The sequence below is a fragment of the Plecotus auritus genome (assembly GCF_963455305.1).
Source record: "Plecotus auritus genome assembly, chromosome: 5".
Classification (NCBI taxonomy): domain Eukaryota; kingdom Metazoa; phylum Chordata; class Mammalia; order Chiroptera; family Vespertilionidae; genus Plecotus; species Plecotus auritus.
Genome location: NC_137776.1, coordinates 38927245 through 38949042, shown reverse-complemented (window position 1 = coordinate 38949042; position 21798 = coordinate 38927245). Strand labels below are relative to the sequence as shown.

The 21798-nt window shown below is 50.0% G+C and overlaps 2 protein-coding genes across 2 annotated transcripts in view; one reads left to right on the top strand and one right to left on the bottom strand.

Annotated features, from left to right (window-relative positions):
* The first annotated feature begins 254 nt into the window (after nt 1-254).
* On the top strand, nt 255-10834 carry DTYMK (deoxythymidylate kinase). Its single transcript, XM_080668992.1, has 5 exons — nt 255-1017; nt 1908-2016; nt 7120-7210; nt 8065-8262; nt 10377-10834. Exons 1-5 carry the CDS (start codon nt 882-884, stop codon nt 10485-10487), a joined length of 645 nt encoding a protein of 214 aa, XP_080525118.1. The 5' UTR covers nt 255-881; the 3' UTR covers nt 10488-10834.
* Nucleotides 10835-13592: 2758 nt separating this feature from the next.
* ATG4B (autophagy related 4B cysteine peptidase) overlaps nt 13593-21798 on the bottom strand; it is a 27419-nt gene continuing 19213 nt past the window's right edge. The window contains exons 8-13 of the mRNA XM_080670015.1: nt 18799-18992; nt 18251-18329; nt 17881-18026; nt 17378-17434; nt 16607-16700; nt 13593-15139 (exon numbers count right to left, since the gene is read on the bottom strand). Coding sequence (XP_080526141.1) covers nt 15066-15139; nt 16607-16700; nt 17378-17434; nt 17881-18026; nt 18251-18329; nt 18799-18992 — 644 coding nt within the window. The 3' untranslated portion in view covers nt 13593-15065. The remainder of the gene's footprint in view (nt 15140-16606; nt 16701-17377; nt 17435-17880; nt 18027-18250; nt 18330-18798; nt 18993-21798) is intronic.

Sequence of the window (21798 nt, the reverse complement as noted above, 5' to 3'; positions counted from 1 at the left end):
TACGCCAGCACGACACAGAAATTCTGGAAAACCTAATTCCTGGCTTGCTCCTGTCTGAGTACTCGTGTCCCCACAATGTGATGGTATCGGGGACCGGCCTTCGGGGTGATAAGGTTTAGACAGGTCAGAGGGCTGACCCCTCATGTGGGAAAAGTGCGCTTGTTAGGAGAGGAAGGCGGCACCCCCAAGTGCGCAGTGTCACCTGGAAGATGCCGCCGCAGCCCGACGTCCCTGAGACAAGAGCAGCAAACATTACTGAACGCTCTCTAGATGCCGGGGCTGCTCTCAGACCAGACATGTCGCTCTCTACAACAGGGACCGCTCCTGGTCGCTGGCCACATGTCACAGACGAAACGACCGCCCTTCTTTCCTTTCTCCTGTGAGTGTGCACACGTAGTCTTTGCAAATGGAAGTCTCGGAGCTTGGCAGGCCCGTGTTTCACTAGGCTGTCGCGTGGGCCCTGTGCAGACAGCGACTCCCAGCGCTGCTGGACACCGACGGAGCGGGCGTGACCGGCGAGCGTTACAATACACGGCCTGCTCGCGAGACCTGACTGCGGCCTGTGCCGCCCTTCGGCCGCAACTCGACGCTGACTCGCCTCTAGCCCTCCTGGGCCCGAGCCTCCAGCCCACGCGCCGCAGCCTAGTTCCTGGCGCCACCGAGGACTAAATCCCGCATCCGGCTTCCGGCCTAGAAGGCGGGGACTCCGCCGGAAGAGGCGGTGCGAATAGCCGTTCTCGCTCCGCTCCCCTTGTCAGTTCTAGCTAATCCGACCAACGATGGAAAATAGCAGCCAATCCTAGCGCGCGCCGCTGACGCCAGCCAATGGAAGCTCCGGGCGACGGCGCGGCATTTTTGGGGCCCTGGCGGGCGGCGGAGACATGGCCATGGCGGGCCGGCGCGGGGCGCTCATTGTGCTGGAAGGCGTGGACCGCGCCGGGAAGAGTACGCAGAGCCGTAAGCTGGTGGCCGCGCTATGCGCCGCCGGCCATCGTGCCGAGCTGCTACGCTTCCCGGGTGGGTGGAGCGCTCGGGCGGGCCTAGCAGGCGGTGGGGAGCTGCGGGCGGGAAAGGTCGGGCGGCGGGAGCCCGGGGGCTGGAGCACCGCTGGGAGTAGGGGGAACCCAGATCCGGGGACCGAATGTGCGCGCCCGCCCGGATCTCCCCCGAATCTGCCGCGTTGTTATAGAGGGCGGGTTGGCTGTGGTCTCATCCAAAGGTGAGGATGAAGAAACCGAGCCTCATGCGACCTTACTTTAATTGACCTGTGCAAAGATGGTTTGCCTGGAGCTCTGTGGTTGCCCTCTGTGGCCATCATTGGCTTTCTCACTTGTTATTCCTGTGGTCGCTGTGTCCTGCCCGTCAGTGTTGATACAACCGTGCTTTATTTTTTTGCACAGCTGTATAGATCTGTAATTGATGTACAGTAACGTGCATATGTGGGAAGTGTGTGGTTGATGAGCTTCGACATAATTATACACCCGTGAAACTGTCTTCACAATCAAAACTGTATCTTTCATCCCCAAAAGTTTGCTAGTGCTGTTTTGTTTTTTGCTTGTTTTATTTTTTATTGTTGATAGTATTACAGATATCTCCCATTTTCCCCCGTTACTCCCTCCCCCACCTCTGAGCCCCCCCCCCCCTTTGCTGGTGCTATTTTATAATCCATGTCTCAGATTTCTGTTTACTTTTTTAAAAATATGCCATCACTAGAGGCCCTGTGCACAAAATTCGTGCCTGGGGGGGTGGGGTGGGGGGTGTCCCTCAGCCCAGCCTGCACCCTCTCCAATCTGGGACCCCTCAGGGGATGTCCCACTGCCGGTTTAGGACCAGAAGTTTAGTTCAAACTATTCTAATGTAGATGGAAAGCCTTACTTTTGTGTATTTCTCTCTCTCTCTCTTTTTAGAAAGATCAACTGAAATTGGCAGACTTCTGAGTTCTTATTTGGAAAAGAAGAGTGAGGTGGAGGATCACTCGGTGCACCTACTTTTCTCTGCAAACCGCTGGGAACAAGTGTAATACCATTGCCCTCCATCTCTCCCCCAGTGCTTTTCTCCCTCTTGAGATTCAGGATGGCGGTGGACAGTGATGCTGGAGGCTGTACCTTTACAAGGTTCTTTTAGTCACCAGTCCTGTGACCAGATCGTGTACTCCCAAGAGCACTGATTAATGCTTTTCCTGCCTCCTGCCCACCACCTCTTTGTAATTAATTAATTAATTTCCTTTAGGTAGCTTTAGGTTTACAGAAAGGGTTATCAGAAAGTACTGAATTGTCCCATATTCCTGTCCCTTCCTCCTGCTCCCCCACAGTTGTTTTTTTTTGTTTTTAATTTACTTTTATTGATTTTCTACAGAGAGGAAGGGAGAGGGATAGTTAGCAACATCGATGAGAGAGAAACATAGATCAACTGCCTCCTGCACACCCCCTACTGGAGATGTGCCCAAAACCAAGGTACATGCCCTTGACCGGAATTGAACCTGGGACCCTTCAGTCCGCAGGTCAACCTCTATCCACTGAGCCAAACCAGTTAGGGCCCCCCCCAGTTTTCTTGATTATATCTTTAACTGAAGTTCACAGGTTGGTATCTCATCCTCTCCCAACCCCTTTTTGTTTTACATCTTAGAGTCTTCTCGACATTTAACTATATGGTGTGTGCTTTCAGAGGCTCTTGTTTCCATTTACACGTATGTAGATAACACATTGGAGTTGTTTCGTTAAAAATAAATGGGAACCTACCATGCAGATAATTTTGCAGCTGCTTTCTAACTGCCTTACAGACCTTTGATATTTGAAGGAGGCCTCTCTTCTCACTCTTTCCTATGCTGTAGCCTGCTCTCCAGAAGGGCGTTCACAGCAGATGTTGATGGACATTCAGGGGTTTTGCATTGTCCCCCTTATAAGCAGGGACAGTGCTCTGCTCTTCTCTGCTTAGCTTGCTGTCTTACTTGGAAAGGCCTTCCCCACTGTAATACCACTCTTAAGACAACAAGACCATTTTTATAATCTCATGTCTGCAATTTATGGATATAATTGTTCTAATTTTGTTTTGTTTTATTTTTGTGGCTTTGTGGAAAAGTAATGTAGGCCCAATTCAAAGTGAGAAATAATGCTATTTCCCAAATAGTAGTCTTGTCCCCGGTATGGAAAAGACCTCCTGTCGGTTGTCCCTCTGTTCTGCCACAACACACAGTTCCCTTTGCAGATCATTCCAGCCACTACTGTCAGATTAGCGTTCCTAAGACTTGTAAGTCCTTGGGTGATAGGTCAGGTGCTGAGTTCACAAATGGTACCATTGCCCACCATCTGTGTGACCTTGGTCTTGCTCAGTCCAAAACCACAGCTTCATCATTGGCACAACAGTGCCCCTTGTAGGTCTGGTGTGACAGTCACCTGAAGTCGGCCAGGCAGGGTGGGAGCAAGTGCTTGGTAAGCCTCAGCTGTTTTGAATTCATCCTTGTACTTGAAGCACTTTGTGCCGAAACTGATTTCCTCCAGCCATTTAATCTTTCACCCTTAGTTTTGCTTCATCTGAACTGGGTAGATGGTGGTCCCTGCAAATACTTCAAAACAATGGGGGTAACACCCTCCAGATCCCGCCCTATTTCCTTTTACCAAAACCTGCCTACCCGCTACCACCTTAAATATCTCCATGTAGGAACATATCCCTAGAAATAAGTGATTTCTCTTCTCAAAGCAATTTACTACTCTGCCTGTTTTTAAATTTATTATGAAATAAGTTCAGTCAGCTGGAAAGGTTGTAAGACTAGTACCAAGAATTCCCATAAGCCTTTAACCAACCTTCACCTATGATTAACATTTGCCACATTATCATTTGCTCACCCTCTAAAAAGTTACAAACCATTTATAAAGTGCTGCATTTGTCTGATGTTTCCTCACAAGTAGACTTAGGTATGCAATTTTGGCAGGAATACCATACAGGTAAAGGGACTTTGGGTCCTTAGGGCATTGGGCAAGAGGGAGGTGAGGCATTTAGCCATCATTTGCAGGTTCACTGGGTCTCTTGGGAGGCTGCTGGCCAGCCCTTCTACTAAGTGACTGTCTTCCCTGTTGTAAGTAGTTAAAAGGGGAGCCCAGCCATGTGACTCGGCAGTTGAGCATCTATATGGTTTGATTCTGGTCAGGGCACATGCCCGGGTTGCAGGCTTGATCCCCAGTAGGCGGTGTACAAGAGGCAGCTGATCAATGATTCTTATCATTGATGTTTCTCTCCCCTTCCCTCTCTGAAATCAATAAAAATATGTTAAAAAATACTTAAAAGGGAAATACTACAAAACTATATAAACATCCCCTTCCTTAGCAAACTCTGACCCTCTGCTTTAGCATTCATGAATAATTTTGCCTGAGGCAGTCATTGTGATTTCAAAGGGCAACTTTATAATTCCATTTTTTTACTTTTGTTAGTTGACGTTCTATGTAAGGAAGGACTTTCCCACCTCCCCCATCCATTCGTCATCAGTGTGCACTCAAATTCTTTAGTCACTTGGTCACAAGCTACTCCTGTTTTTTGATGTTCAGGTTGTTCCAAATTTGGCTGGTGGGAGGTTTTTCAAGCTGGCTTCTGTGTCCATTTGTTATGTTCCCAGGCCTTGTTTTTAAGGGCTTACTTTTGGTATAACAAGATGTTTAGGCTTCTCATGTTTTCTGCTCCAGCCTGGGAACCAGCTGTTTTTCTCTTGTGGAGAATAGTGTTTAGAAACCAACATCTGGGTGCTAGGTGTGCTCACTGCTAGTGGGGTGTCCCTTCTGGGGACAGACCTACACGTTTGTCTGCTCTGCCTCTGTATCTGTTTATCAACTTTAATTTCCCTTATCCGTGGTTTCACTTTTCAGTTACCCACTCTCAACCAAAGTCTGAAAATATTAAATGGAAAATTCCAGAAATAATTCAAAGAAATTTTAAATTGTGCACAATTCTGAGTCACAGGATGAAATCTTGAAATGTCCTGTGTCCCTCCCGGGATGTGACTCATCCCTTTGTCCAGCATCTCCACACTGTAGATGCTATATGTTCATTAGTCACATCAGTTTGTGTTCAAGTCACTCTTATTTTTATTTTTAATATATTTTTATTGATTTCAGAGAGGATGGGAGAGGGAGAGAGAGAAAGAAACATCAATGATGAGAGAGAATCATTGATCGGCTGCCTCCTGCATGCCCCGTACTGGGGACTGAGCCTGCAACCTGGGCATGTGCCCGTGACTGGAATCAAACCTAGGACCCTTCAGTCCCCAGGCCGACACTCTATCCACTGAGCCAAACCAGCTAGGGCAAGTCACTCTTATTTTACTTAATGACTTAATGATGGCCCCAAAGCTCAAAATTAGTTATGCTGGGGAGGAGGGGGCGGGCGGCGCAGAGTAGTTATGCTGGCAATTTGCATATGCCAAAGAGAAGAAATAAGGGTTTCCTTTAAGTGAAAGGTGAAAGTTTTTCACTCAAGGAAAGAAAACACGCTGAGGTAAAGCTACAGTAGGAACAAGTCTACTTATGAAATTGCCCAATTTATAAATTCAACTTCAAGTGTGTGTGTGTATATATAGGGTTTGGTACTATCTGTAGTTTCAGGCATCCCCTGGGGGTCCTAGAATGTATCTCCTGCAGATATGGGGGATGACTACATATCTACATTGAAACTCACTTCATGCTGACACCTGTTGCAGTACAGAATCACAGGGCTCCCCACAGTTTTCTTGTTTATATCTTCAATGAACTTAAGTTCACAGTGAAACAAGTTCCCTACTGAGCCACAGACATCACTGAGAGTGGTTCATTAGGGGACCTGCCTGCCTGCAGTCCACACTTCTGTCAGAGCCTTGTAGTGGTCAAGAGGGTGGGCAGCTCTGTCCTTAGCACATGGGCACAGAGAGTGCTGTGTTAAGTCTCTGGAGCAGGTTTTCCCTGTGTATTCATGTGGGATATAGTTAGGTTCATTCAACTATACAATTTTAGGGTTTCTTTCATCTTTGTTGATTTAATTTTCATTTTTGAATTCAAAAATATATGGTTCTAAAAGTTAAAACCATACAAAATAAGTCACTGCCCTGCCCATTTCCCATCTGTCCAACACCTGCCCTCCGCTGTGGGGAATAGTGTCCCCTCCTTACTTATGTATTTATGTATTTATTTATTTATAAAATAAGCAGATAGGTAAGTGTCGTCCTGATAACCTTTTTTTTTGTGTGTGCGATATACCTTATTGAAAAGGTAGTCAGCCATATGTACTTGTTTGTACTTTATTAGTGACACATTGGGAGACTGGTTTATATCTTCTTATGGATGTCTCATTTTTTTAAAAAATATTTTTATTGATTTCGGAGAGGGAGAGAGAAACATCAATAATGAGAGAATCACTGATAGGCTGCCTCCTGCACGCCCCCTACTGGGGGATCAAGTCCGCAACCCCGCATGTGCCCTTCTTGACTGGAATCAAACCCAGGACCCTTCAGGCCACAGGCGATGCTCCATCCACTGAGCCAAACCGGTTAGGACTTTCTCATTCTTCATACAGTTGCATCTTCTCTGTTGTGCTTGTGCCATACTTCCTGTTTGCAGGTTAGGTAGTTTTTTTAATGGCTTGGGGTCACAGATGAAGCTGTGAGAACTGCATCTCGCTGTTTCAAGTGTGATCCCCCATCCCTACTCTTCTGTGGGCTTCTCCGGGTCACAGGTGGCAAAAATCCTTTTGTTCCCCAAAGTGCAAGCGATGCTTCTTGCTGATGTCAGACCTTTGTCTTCGCACATCTTCCTAAGTTACTGTCACCTGTGAGAATGTTCTCAGCATCATCTCCTGGCCGAGTCCACTGCTCCCCTCTCTTGCCCACAGGCTTCCCTACTGTCTTTGTCAGTGATGTCTGTGATTCATTAGGGGACTTGTGTTTCACATTGGGCTTTGCTGGGAGTGCCTGTGTGGCATCTTCTAGGAGGAGATCCAGAGCTCTTTTTTTAATTTTTAAATAAGAATAAGGTCACAAGTCACTGGCCTGTAATCCCTGCCACGTTACTGAATTACTAAATTGTCATCAGGATGATTGTAACATGACGGTTCTGGGGATGTGGAGCTGGGTCCATGGCTCAGAAGCATTTTCTATTTTTTTAGGCCATTGATTAAGGAGAGGTTGAGCCAGGGCATCACCCTCATCGTGGACAGATATGCGTTTTCTGGTGTTGCCTTTACCAATGCCAAGGAGGTGAGTGCTACCCAGCCTGGTGGGACACCGCTAGTGTCTGTCCAGAGCAGGGCCATTACATCACACAGCAAGTTATGTGCTCCTTATGTCCATCCGCTGGAATCTGGTCTTATCTAAGGGAAGGGCAAACACTGGGGTAGCTGCAGCTTGTTTTCACATCACGCATATCCAGAGGTGGTCCGTCAGCAGGGCTTTCCATCCCAGCCTTGTGTCCAGACCAGATGGTGAGAGCATCTGGTGCTTTGTTTATATTTTCCTGACCTCCTGTTCCAGGAAGAATGGCAGTGACTCTACTGCCCCTTTTTTCCTGCTTTTTATCTAGAAAGCTTCAAATATGTACCAGCAGATCACCCAGTACTGAGACCCACCAGACACATCATTTGCTTCATAAATGTTTCAGTGTGCATCCCCCAAATAACTTTTTAAAAAAATCTTCATCAGAGGATATTTTATTGATTTTTAGAGAGAGGAAGGAAGAGGGAAGAGAAAGAGAAACATTGATGTGAGAGCAGACCATTGATTGGCTGCCTCCTGCACACCCCCTACCCCAGGTATGTGACCTGACTGGGAATTGAACCAGCAACATTTCTGTGCAAGGGGCTACACACAAACAACTGGGCCACACTGGCCAGAGCTCTGTCCACTTTTGAATGTGCTCACAAAATTAAAACAGAAGGAGGTGCCATGGGAAATAGTAAACATTCACGATCTAAAAAATCAAGTCACTACTGGGATCCTCAATTCTTGCTGTCTGAAGAAATGGTAGCTCATTTCCCCTCTTTTTTATGGATTTTAAAACAACATATTAGACCCCATTCAGCTTCTTTATTCGATCATTGGTTTCTTTGCTGCAGAACTTCTCCCTGCATTGGTGCAAGCAACCAGACGTGGGCCTTCCCAAACCAGACCTGGTCGTGTTTCTTCATCTGAGGTTGGCAGAGGCTGTGGAGCGGGGCGGGTTCGGCCGAGAACGCTATGAGGATGGGGCCTTCCAGGAGCGGGCACTGCGATGCTTCTACCAGCTCATGGAGGACAGGACCCTAAACTGGAAGGTGAGAGTCACCCTGGTGCCAGAGCTGCACCCAGGAGCGTGGGCATCCTCAGGGTCCCAGTGCCAGCTTCTCAAAATGTGGAAATTGGGTGTCTTATAGGTGGGTTGGTGGACAGTTTGACAGGCACCAGCCCCACAGCAGCAATCCTCCCTGGTGGGTCCTTTCCAGAGCTGACTGCTCAGCAGGTTCCTGTCCTCTGCTGAGCATTAGCCATGTGACCTTGTCATCCATAACATAAAATCCCTGAGTTACTCCTCAGGTCACCTTCCTGCTTATTGGAAGAGTAATACTTTAGCTTGCAGTCTGTGTTTAGGTCCTTGCATCAGAAGTCAGGTCTTGTCCATTTTGGGATCAGCCCTCAGTCCACACCCCGTTTCCACTGCTGGGGTCAGAGACTGCCTCCCTCACGCCCCTTGTCCTGCACAGTTCCAGCTCCTGGGTGTTCCTGCACCGTTTGTGGGGGGCGTACCTGTCTCCTCACTAGCTCCTGGGCAGGAGACGGCTCCTGACTCTGCTGGCCTGGCCTGGGGTGCTTGAGCCCTGACACCATCCCCAAGGCCCGCTCAGCCATCTCCCTGTGCTGGGCCTCTTCTTCTGCGCCCATCATTGGTGCCCTGGCCTCAGTCCCAAGCATCAGTCTCACTCCTCCTTCCCTGCAAATGAGCTACTGTCCTGCCAAAGCAGATCCCACCACTGCCATCTCTCAGGCACGTCTGAGTGCCTGGGCTCTAGGGGTCAGGCGGTGCTGCAGGTGCCACCCCAGGCTTGAGCGAGCCGCTTTTATCCTCTGTTGACCAGGTCCTCTGCTGATCACATGCTGTGTCCATGCAGCTCTGAAAGGTTAAGCTGTTGACCCTGTCACTTGGTGTGTGCGTCCCCACCTCCCCTCCTAGGAGCTGAGCCTGCTGCTGGGGTGGGCTTGTTTCTCTTTCATGTGTGCTCAGGTCAATGCGGAGCCACATGGCCTGTCTGGGGTGACCACGAGCCCTTCCTCCCTATGAGGGAATAGTAACATAGAGCCTCACAAGGCTTTCACTTGTACTGGTGGAGTGTCTCACACTGAACCCTGGAGTCAGTTCCACATGATTTCAATGATTCTTATAACACATTTCAACATCTGCAAGGATCAAGCCAAGAATGTAGAATGCTAGGAATATGAATCAGGAAACAAACAGAAAACTTGTATTTCCTCCTGGCCCACACTTATGCCCATCTCTCCTTCCACATTTTTGTGTTTTGTTTCCCTCAGCCTTAAGAACTTCCTTTTCTTGTAGGGCAGGTCTCCTGGCATAGACTACTCAACTTTTATCTGAACGTTTTTGTCTTTTTTTTTTTTTTTTTTTAGCATTCTTTTTCAAAGTTTTTAAGCAATAAGATACTTCCAGAAAAGTTGCTAGTACAAAAACTTCCCCAGGACCATTTGAAAATAAATTGGTGGCAAACACCCCTCACACCATCCAGTGTTGCTGTCTGGGAAGGTTCTGTTAAGAGCTGTGCGGCTGGAGGAGTGGCTGGCGAGGTGACCTTCAGGGTGTACTTGTGTGGGGGTCTCAGAGATCTGGAGGGAGTCATTCTCATTTCTGCCTTGTCAGACCTCATGATTGGATTTTTCTGAGTGTGTCTACACCCCCCAGGAGCTTTTCCAGAATTGGCTGTTCTTGGCCTAGACTTAGATCGATGGTAGGAGAGGGACTTGAGTCCCCAGCCTCCCCATCCCAGTGGAGACCAGTTTCTCGTGGGCTGGCTCCCTTGGTACCAAAGGTCTTCATGCTTTCCATGTGAGGACACAGCATTTAATGAGTGAATTTTGTGGCCGATGATGTGGGAATGTAGCCTAGCACAGGCATTGCCCTCTCTGCCTCCTCAGCCAGACCTGAGGAGAGCTGATGTGTGGTTACCTCATGGACACATGCCCTGGGGGAGTAACAGGGAGGAAGAAGACGATCAGGAGGATGGGGTGTTTCTTCTGCATCTGGGATGCAGCAGGTATGTGGGTCAGCTTCGTCCCAAGGACACAAGCAAAGCCGACCCAGCCCTGTCTGAAATCCACATGTTCACCGAGAACGGTGAAGAGCATTAACCATCCTTTTTCTCCTGCCATCCCATGGGAATAGATGGTTGATGCTTCCAAAAGCATAGAAGACGTCCACAAGGAGATCTGTGCACTCGCTGAGGATATCATCCAGACCGCAGCGCAGAGGCCGCTGGGGAAGCTGTGGACATAAACGTGGAGAGATTATCCCCTTCCCTGGGTCCTGTCAGGTGGGAGCCTTGTGAAAGGCTTGATGTGTGGAGTGTTCACATTGCACAACATGGAGGGCTGTGCACAAGCCGACGACAAGCAGAGCTACGATGGGCCTCTTGAAAGGCCTGGGCACAGGAACTTTGTGGTATGTCACTCGGCCTTCCTCTGCCCTCTCGCACCCTGAGGATGTTGATAAATTATTGCGCTTTTTACTGAAACTTAACAATAACCATATCCAAGCAGGTTCAAGATAACTGATATGGCAATCAGTTTGAAATCTGAATTTCTTACAGGCACGAATAAAAATTACTTTGAAAGTATGTTGTCAAAGGCCTCCTCTCCTTAGAGTCCTTCTGAGTGGGAGGGCCCTATGCTGGCCCAGTAGGGCTTCTCTGGACCACCCCCACTGGTCTGGCCTTGCATGGTCTGGCTGGCTGTCTTTTTTTTTTTTTTTTTTAATATCTTATTGATTTTTTACAGAGAGGAAGGGAGAGGAATAGAGTTAGAAACATCAATGAGAGAGAAACATCGATCAGCTGCCTCCTGCACACCCGCCACTGGGGATGTGCCCGCAACCAAGGTACATGCCCTTGACTGGAATCGAACCTGGGACTCTTGAGTCCACAGGCCGACGCTCTATCCACTGAGCAAAACCGGTTAGGGCTGGCTGGCTGTCTTGAGGTGTCATGTCCCATTTCATCTGAACACAGCTGGTACCTTTTTTTAAAAAATTTTTTTATTGATTTCAGAGAAGGGAGAGGGAATCATTGAGTGGCTGCCTCCTGCAGGCCCCCTACTGGGGGTTGAACCTACAGTCTGGGCATTTGCCCTTGACTGGACTCGAACCCGAGTCCATAGGCCGATGTCTATCCACTGAGGAAAACCAGCTAGGGCCAGCTGGTACTTTTGTTCTTCTTTCTGCTGTGGTCCTAAGTGCCAGGAATACGACTTCATTCCGTTCCATCTTGAACTGCTCTAACGTATAATGGTTCCTTGACCCTTCCTAGGAGAATCTGCCAGGTGCTGCACAGGGACCCCCACTGTGGGGTTCAGTGCCCTTCTGAAGCCAGGACACTGGATTCTAGGCAAAACGAAACAATGTGGTACTCGGTTAACCCCTGAGTTGTAAGTGGTCACCAGACAGTTCAGACCAGACTGAGGCAGAACCTACAGATGGCCAGGAAGTCCTGCACAGCGGTGGCAGCCAGACCCCAGCTCCCCCAAACTAGGCAAGGTCCATGCTTGTTTGGGCTCCACAGATAAGGCTGCCCTTAATGCCCATGTGTACTTGGGCAGAATGTACCCAGGCTGCCTGGCCCTCTGTCCTGGTACCTCCATATCACCTTGAGGACACAAGGCACAGCAGATGGACAGCTGGTGTCTGCATGCTCAGTCCTAGGGCGTGGTTCTGGTATCTGCTTACAGGGGGTTCGAGTTGCTCACTGTAGCCCTGCTGATGGGAGCAGGTTGCCCTTGGGCATCAGCACATCCATCAGACCACACTGTACACGTGAGGTCAGAATTCCAGGAGTCACAGAGAGTCAATCATTTTCATTAACACATTAAGCACCGAGTCAGTCACCGGTGACTGACACTATACTTCCCATCCGGAAGACAAAACAGGCTGGGTGCTTAACATGTTAAGACAGAGTCCCTGGGTCCTTTATTGGGACACTCCTCTCACTCACCTGCCTGGTTGACTTCTTACATAACCAGATCCCATCTAGAATAAGGAAATTGGGTTGATTTCTTGAGACCTGAACCAGTAGCTCCCCTGCCTTTGTGGACACATCAGGATCAGGCTGGCACTCACAGAGAGGTCATGGCTGTCAGGGAGGGTTTGTGTTGGCAGTGAGCATGGGTGAGATTAAGACGGAGGTGGGTGAGTCCAGGCTGTGCCCTAAGCACCCAGCACAGGCTGGGAAGGGCTGGAAACTGGACTAGAACTCTCTCTGCCCAGGGTCAGGATGTTGGGGTGAAGTGGAAGTTTCAGTAGAGACCATCCTCTCAGCTGTGGGTCAGAGATGAGCAGGCTGAGAGAGGACTCAGCTGAACAGAGTCCCACAGGTGGTAGTAGGCAGAGCTGGGCAAAGGTAGAAATGGGCTGACCTCCAAATCAACAAGGCCACTTAAACTTTCTTCAATAAATACAGCACTCATTGTCAAACATCCTGGCCAGGGTTGTGGCAGCAGGTTTAGCTGAGGGGCTGTTTGCCTCCCAGCACCCTAAAGAAGCCTTTGGGGCATTGACAGAATAAAGGCCTCCAGAGCACCTGTCTCAAGGTCCCTAAAGGTAGAGACTTCCTAGACAAGTGGTCGGCAAACTGGGCTTGTGAGCCGCGGTTTGCCGCTCTGCTGACAAATGAGTTTGCCGACCACTGTCCTAGACTGTCCAGGAAGGGTCTCCAACAGAGGGAGGCAGGAGAGGCCAAGCCAGAGGGAGGTGTGCAAAGGCATCATCACTGAGGGTGGAGGGCAGCTTCCAGAAGCTGGACAAGGTGAGGAAACGTCCCAGGAGTCGCAGGAGCAACGTGCCCTGCTGACATCTTGTTTGACCTCTGCCCTCAGAGTCCTGAATGTCTGTTGTTTGAAGCCACTGGGCAAGATTTTTTAGAACAGGTGCTAGCAGAGGCCATGACTCGGTTTCCTGGGCCACCTCACCTGGGGACCAGCACAGTGCTTCCTGCTTTCTTGTCTGGCATTGGTCCCCTTGCACCTAAACAGGATGGGTGGCAGGAAGCAGGGAGCCAAGTAGGCCAGTCACCCCCTGCATTGTCCAGCATCTTGGGCACAGTGAGGGAACTGGCTGAGGTGCCAGTGCCTGCCCTAGGCCAGTAGTCTCAGCTCACCAGAGGGACATCAAACTAGGGTAACCACTCTTGCTGAAGAATGGGTTATTGTGTTTTTCTAAACCAAATTTCCTCGTGCTCTTTGCTTTAGGACCACAGGAGGCGTGTCACAGCTAGCAGAGCCTTATCAGGTGAGGTCCATCTACCTAGTGTGGGGGAGATGAGCTGGACATGAGTTCATTCTTGTCCCATCACTACAACTCTAACTTGAGGAAAGGTCAAGACAGACAATAGACTTTGTTTTCTACTGAAACTGTTATTTGCCATGAAGAACTGCAAACTATACTAAGAAAGGACAACACTCTCTTCAGTAAGCCTTTTCAAATCACTAAGACAAAGCTCCCCTTTGGTCAGGTTGTCACCCACTTCCACCGTATGCACCACAGTGGGGGCTGCAGCAAGACCCCCTGGCCCAGCAGGCAGGGTGGCACATTTCCAAGATCCAGCAGAAGGAATGGAGACCGCCCAGCCTTCCTCCTTCCCTGGGGAAGGAAGGAGAGACAAGAGCAAATTAACTTATGTCGGCGACACTCGGGCTGGGTGTTCTCTGCTATCAGGTGGGCCCCCACCCGCTGTCCAAACTGCAGATGCCGAGGGAGGGGTCTTCAAGGAAGGCCCCCGGGAAGAAGGCGCCACCTCCCTGAACTCCCCAGGTGTCTGTTCACAGGTCCCACGGAGGCTACTCTTCAGGACTCGAAGCCCGCATGGGAGCCATGCTCTCTGGGCCCAACCAGGGTTCAGGGCTGTAGGTGCTGTCAGTCAGTGCTGAGACGGTTCTGGAAATGTCTCCAAGTGATGTGATGAGCGATGGGGTGCCTGTCTTGCACCATAAGCAGGGTTTCATCCTTTGGCCCCAAACCATCTGAAGCCTCGGTACCGGTACCAGGAGGGCAGTTCTGTGGTGCCCTTAGCCTCTGCCAGCCAGGCTTGCCGTGCCCCCATGTCCCGCATGGGCCCAAGGATCACAGACCAGGGCAGCTCCACACTCACCCACCACCCACTGCCCACCCAGGGAAAGCCAGTGCAACAAGTAAGCAGCAGCCCGTGGGCATCTCAAAATGCTGGAACCAAAAGGTGAGGAAAGTGAACCCACTTGGGCTCTACCTGTAGCTCTTTCCTGGCAAGTCACATGTATGGTGGTCTCTGGTTTGCACCATGCCCCACCTCTCTGCTATTTCTCTCTCCAAAGCCAAGAGATGCCAGGTGGTCACTCCTTCCTGTCTCCCACTAGGCAGCCTGGTAGAGCCATGGGCAGGGCTGCAGTTGGAGGGCATGTAGGCCCAGTCCCAGGGCCACTTCTCATTTGGTCTCCAGTCTTCTTGGACTCAGAACAGGCCCAACAGAAATGCATGTCTGTGTCGAGTAACTTCAAACGGGACTTTAATTCCAAAGAAAACCTAGAACTGAGAGCCTGAAGGAAGTAGGACGAAGGTGCCATGAACACTCAAGCCCTGCCGCTGCTCTGCTCCCTGCAATTCCTGGCTCTCTCCAGCAGCCCAGAGTGTCTGGGCCGAGCAGTCCCACTCCTGCAGTGAGGCCTTGAGCATAGTGCAGTCCCCCATCGAAGGCAGAGGCGGCCGGGACATGGGCGGTGGGCAGGCGGGCAGAATGGATGAAATGCGGTGGCACCAAGCACCCTGAGGCCAGACTGGGCTCTCAAAGGCACCCCCAGCAAGGGCCAATCGAGATGTCCCCCAACTTTAGGATTTTCAAAGGGACAAGATTTCAAAGTCCTCATCTTCTGAGTCAAAGAATCTTTCCAGTCGCTCTACATCAGAAGAATCTAAAAGAAATAAGACAAAACCCCATCAGACACCTGCATGAGTTACTCTGAATGTGAGGGTGAGACAAGCAGCTATGTGTGCAGCAACACCTGCTGGCCTGCTTGTGCTGGAGCTAGCCCTAGCCCTGCACCCAACAAGCAAGAGTGCTTGCTCAGGGTGGCAGGCGGCAAGAGAACATCAGGACTTTAGCCAGCAGAGGTTGTGGCCTTCAGATCTGAATTGGCCAGGGATCTCACTGGCAGGGATGGGAGCAGGAAAGGGATGCCAGAAACTTACCAGGAGGAGGAGCAGACACATCGCTCACCAGAGCCCAGGGGTACATGACGGGGCTGAGGGCGAGGGCCACCAGTCCCAAGAGGAGTGCCAACCCTGTACCATCTGGGACAGACAGGGCACCTGTCCTGAGTCTCAATGCCAGCACCCTGACCCCCATGTGGTTTCTGTCAGGCAGCAGGCTCCATCGTCATGGCTCCATCCTCCTCCTCAGTGATCTTCACCGAGACAGGTGGTTCCATCACCATCCTCAATGATCTTCACAGAGACGGGGATCAGCTGGCTCCATCCTCCTCCTCAATGATCTTCACAGAAATGGGACAGCTGGCTTCCACCCTCCTCCTCAATGATCTTCACAGAAACGGGACAGCGGGCTCCATCATCTATGTCCTCAGTGACCTTCAATACACAGTTCCACAGGCTCATCGTGGTCCTCACATTCGTCTTCCCGGGAACAGATGGAGGTGTGAACTGGATATGCTCACAGCCTCAATGCCAAGTCTCCATTTTCTGTGTGCCACATGCTCAGTACACTTGGAGGGAGTTGATGGTCTGTTCGAGGGAGAAGGCCCCTGGGCACAGAATCTTGTAGTGGGATGCAAAGCCTGCCTGCAGCCATGGTCAAACAGAGCAGGACTGGCTCACACAGTGGAATGCATGGAGAGCTCATGCCATTACAAAAAGCCCAGCATATTCTGGATCACCCAGAACCTGTGAGGAACACTCCCAGATCTATGTGCGCAGGACCAGATGACCGCATGTGGGGTAAAGACGAGGGTCAGACTGCTGCTGCTACACTTGGCGAGAGGAGGGGGATACTCAGCTGGTCCCTTGTTGCACATATAAATCACCAAGTGACTGCATCTGGGGTTCATACAAATCTTTTTATTGATTTTTTAAAAGGTAGATTGATTGATTTGTTGTTCCACTTATTTATGCATTCATTGGTTGATTCTTATATGTGCCCTGACTGGGGAGGATCAAACTCACAACCTTGGTATATTGGGACGATGCTCTAACCAACTGAACTGAACTACCTGGCCAGGGCCCACACAAATCTTGAAGGTCAAAAGTAATGGGACCTGGGGAAAAGCTAGGAGGGGAGGACAGAAGCATCACACAGAACATATCTGAGCAACAAAAAGGCAGCACCCATCTCCATCTGAGATGTGGCCCTGCGGTCTCAGACTCACCTAAGGAGAGGTTCAGGACATCAGGGCAGGCCAGGTGGGAAGGCTGCTGCTCCACCAGCTCAAACATGGGCAGGGCACCTCCAAGCATTGACAGCTGTTAGCAAGACACAGCCATTAGAGGCAGTGTACAGGGGCACAGTTATCTACCCCACCCCGCCCCCCGCTCACCACTGTGATCAGGGAAACGCTGACAAGAGCAGACTGAGACTCTTAACCCTTGGCTGAGATGGGAATCCAACAAGGTGCCTGCCTACCCATCCTATGGAAACAGCCCTGGAGGCAAAAACCCTATTTCCCACCACCCTGTCAACACAAGGCTGATGAACTAGAAACCCCGTTCTAAAGTTCCCGAATGTCAGTCCCCATATCCTCTAATCATGATGAGACGATGCCAGAAGCAGCAACCATACAAGGGCCACAGGACGCTTCACAGTGGTGCGCTGGTGGAGGAATGAGGAATGACTGGGGAAGCAGGTGACGAGCCAGAGACCCATCCACACAGACAGCGGAGTTGCTACCGACCCCCTTTAAAAATGTATACAGACACACACACACACGTTTATTTCTGAGAAGAAGGGAGAGGGAGGTAGAGAAATATCAATGATGAGAGAAAATCATTGATCAGCTGCCTCCTGCACGGCCCCCATTGGGGACCACGCCTGAAACCCAGGCATGTGTCCTGACCAGGAATTAAACTGTGACCTCCTGGTTCACAGGTTGACGCTTAACCACACCCGCCGTGCAGAACCACACCCGCCGTGCACTACCAACCTTTTTTACTTGCTGGCACCAGTCATTAAAGTCATCTTCAGTCTTACAGAAAAAACCCTGAAAGGAAAAACAGTGGTAAGCAGAAAGCAGCATAAGTGGGCACCAGGTTGAACTTGGCCACAGAATGACCTAAGAGGCCAGATTTCCATTCCCAGTGCCACTTCAGGGACCTTGGGGCACCTCCCACCATCCTCACTTCTCCAGCCTCTGCCCCTCTCCATGGTCTCCATCCACGGCTCGACCCTTTGCCCTCTGCCCTGAGTGTCCCAGATCATGGAGGTTGTGTGCGTTTTTTAAGGCCTTAGAATAAAGCAGGTATAATTACATGGCAGAGCACAAAGGTCTCTTCCCCTGTGCCCCTGAACAGGGGCTAGGCTGGTGGGTTTGAGACTTGGCCTCAATCTGTATCTCCTAAGTGGCTCAGCAGCAAAGGCCATGCAGGACCCAAGTGCCCATAAGCTCCCACATTCACAGGGGACAATGGGATGGAGTGGGGAACGTACCACAGCAATGGACGGGTCTAGCTCCCCGATGCTCATCCTGCTTGGGGGGTGCTGGCAGTGGAAACTTTCATCTGGGATCAAGAAGCTGTCAGTAAACTCCACCGCTGGCTGTGTCGTGTGGGGGTCCAGGTAGATGAGCTCCTCACCTGGCAAGACAACATGAAAGTCAGCAGAGAGGGAACCAACGGGGGTCCTATTTCAGACCTGCCACACCACAACCATCGACTGGATGAGCCAAACTGGGAAAGACAGCAGGTAGATGGGGTGGGGTCATGCTGCTTTTCTACTGGTGGCCCTGGGTCTGCCCTAAAGATCACTCCCCCTCATCATCCGGCCAACTTAGGCATCACGCGGGACCCCCTCAACTCACCCACATAGCCGATGAAGTAGTGGGCACTGTTGGGCTTCCCTCCAATCACTCCCAGGGACTGAGGCATCATGAAACAGCCCTGCAGGAGGGAGGAAAGGTGGGCTGCTGAGCAGGTGCAAGCAGGAGGCCTGCACCCCTGAACAGGAGGCCCAAGGAGGAGAATGAACCCCCAAGAGCTTAGTCAGGATGGAGTTCAAGAAACACGTGCTGTGGCTCAGGAGCTCTGTGCAGGGGACGGGCCTGAGGAAGGTGGACGTGCAGGCCCTGGGAGGAGGGCAGTCAAGAGTCAGCGGGTGTCAAAAAGAGCACACAGGATCGTAGAGGAGGCCTGCACACCAAGGCTGGCTGGAGGAGACAGGAGGCCACTGGGACCACCAAGTAAGCAGGAGGAGCAAGGCCAGGGAAGAGCGCAGGGACCAGGGGGAAGGGCAGCCGGGCTGGTCACAGGGAGGTCAGAGGGCTGGAGGATGGTGACACGGGTTTTAATGCAAAACAGTATTTCAATCCCCACACTGGTCCGTGAGAAGACAGATCCAGCACAGACTCACCTTCAGAGTCTCCACGTAGGCCTCATTGATGTCCGTGAGCCCCAGGCGCAGGGGGATGAGAAGCACCAGGGGTCTCCACAGTGATGACCTGTTGGTGACCTCGGCTCCCACAGGGAGTCCATTACAGTGCCCTTCAGAATCTGCAGGAAACGCAGTGGCCTCCGCACATGGAAGGCTGCTCCTGCATAACCTTCCTGAAAAATGGAGAAGTGCTCTTATGGGCTAAGTAGGTACAAGTTCACCCAAAAGAAACAGGTATGTAAACAGGATATAAAACACAACTCAAACTTGAGAAATAAAGTGTAAGACTAACCCTGCTGCACACAGAGAAAAAAGAACCAAACATTTTCTGTGTTCAATTAAACATTTTTATTGTGAAATAAAGCATGCACAGAAAATAGTGCAAGAACACATCTGTGTGCACCTTAAGAGAGCCACCCTTAAACAGGCACCATGTAGCCACCAGCCTGGCCAATAGAGCACTGACCAGGTCCCCAAACTTCTGTGACCCCACCCCCAGCAAGAACACCAAGGAACAACTGCTCTCCTTTTAAACGGTTAAGCAACTTCTAAGTGCACTGGGCAACTTTCAACAAATACATGAACGAGGGGGTTTGGTGGCAAGAAGAGACAGAAGCTCTAGCCTGCAGGCACAGAGCTCCAATTTTTGGAATTTCCAAGCCAGTTTGGCTCAGCAGACAGAGCATTGGCCCTCAGACTGAAGGGTCCTGGGTTTGATTCCTGGTCAAAGACATGTACCTCAGTTGCAGGCTCAATCCCCAACACCCTTTTTCACCCTGCGGGAGGCAACCGATTGACATGTCTCTCTCACATAGATGTTTCTCTCTCTCTCTCCCGCTCCCTTCCACTCTCTCTAAAAAGTCAATGAAAATATATTGAGTATTAACAACAAAAAGAAACAGACACTCCAGTGGCCTTGAGCACACCCAGCACTCAGTCTAGTTTCTATACACCTTTCCTGCTGAAAGGAACCAGGATCTAGTTAATGCCAGAAAGGTGATGCTGAACAATGAAAATGACAGGAACCAACAGAAGACAGAACCACCTGCAGGGATGCCCACCAGCCAAATCTGGGACAATGACTAATATCCAAAATGGACAACACATTGAGTTAAAAAACAATCCATGAATGTACTGATCCTAAAAAGTTTTTCAAATGTAAATATGGAGGTGGTGGAGGGAAGAAAAGTGGGCTCTTCCACAGAATGCCAACCAACCTAGGAGGAAGGACTGCCTTAGAGAGATCCCCATGCAAGACACCATGTATTATTCCTAGACCACCCATTAGTCACAGGGAAAGACTGCCCTCACCAGGTGACCCAGGAAGCATCACTGAGCAGGAGCAGCCTCCTGCTGTGATGCTGGGGGGACAGCCACCACGTAGTGCTCTTGGTCAAGATGTTTAGTCCGAATGTAACAGTGAGAAAACAATAGATGAAGTGTGGGACATTCTACTGAGCTGACCCGGGTTCTTCAAAAACATCAGGGGGTACTTTCTGGATTAAAAGAGACTGAATCGGCCTGGCTCCTGGATCACAGGAGATTCCAGAAAGTGACAGTGAGGCCAGCAGTTGGGAAGCAGCAGCTCATCTGTGAAGTACCTACTAGCAAAGGACTGGAATCTCAAAGTAAATGATTGGAAAAAGAAAAGACTGGCAGTGAGATTTTTTTTTGGGGGGGGGGGGGGTGAGATTTTATCTTTCTTCTTAAACTCTGGCTAAATTTTCTGTAATTTTTAAGGAATATATACTTGGTATGCTGGTACATCTCACTGCAGGCACAGAGCTCTGACCTTAGGAATTTCCTAAATGACTAGAGCAGTGGTCGGCAAACCGCGGCTCGCGAGCCACATGCGGCTCTTTGGCCCCTTGAGTGTGGCTCTTCCACAAAATACCACGAGCTGGCGCGCACATACAGTGCAATTGAAGGAGTACCCTAATTAAGTTAATAACAATGTACCTACCTATATAGTTTAAGTTTAAAAAATTTGGCTCGCAAAAGAAATTTCAATCATTGTACTGTTGATATTTGGCTCAGTTGACTAATGAGTTTGCCGACCACTGGACTAGAGCAAACAGGTGTTTTGTTATGTTAACGAGACTTGTGAAGTCCCAAGGGTAGGGGCTGCCACGGGAACCAACCCAGATTAAAGGCTGAACTTTCCAGAGAGGAGCTGAGGGAGCTCCATCAGCAATGGGCAATGACTTCATCCATCTCATCTGTGTAATGCAGCTTCCATAAATACCCAGGAGGGGGTTCAGAGAGATTCTGGGTTGGTGGACCAGTAGAGATGCTGGGAGAGTGGCACCTGGAGAGGGCAGGGAAGCTCCTCCATCTTGCTGTTCTTGATTCATATCCTTTCGAATAAACTCGTGATAACATGTTTCTCTTGAGTTTTTTGAGCCGCTGTAGCAAATAATCCAACCCGAGGGGGTGGTGGGAACCTCCAATCTATAGTGTTGGTCAGAAGCACAGGTGACTTGATATTGGCCTCTGAGGTGGGGGGGAAGGGGTGCAATCTTGTAGGCCTTAACTTGTGGGGTCTGACACCATCTCCAGGTAGATGGTGTCAGAACTGGGATGAATTGTAGGACACCCAGTTGGTGTCAATTGCTTGGTGGGTGGGTGATACACATCAGAACCAGTGTATCTTAGCTTCTAATTTCTAAACAGAGATCTCCTGATTTCTTCCCCTCCCCCTTGCAGTAGTTGTCTGGTGATCTGCATGTTGTTTGAAAGGGCCAGTTCAGGAAGTTATTAGTTCTACCCTTTCTTCCTTAAAATCATCAATCTCTGCATTTGGTGTCATCATACCACTCTTTGGGGGTTTCTTCTGACAATTTTGTTCTTTTCCAACTTCATTTTCACTTTTTACTCTCTGATCACCAGTATGAAGGTGCAGAATTCAGTATATGTCGAATTCTGCTATGTAGTCTGTTAACTTGCCTTCCTTTGATCCAAAAGCTAAGATAGAGGTTT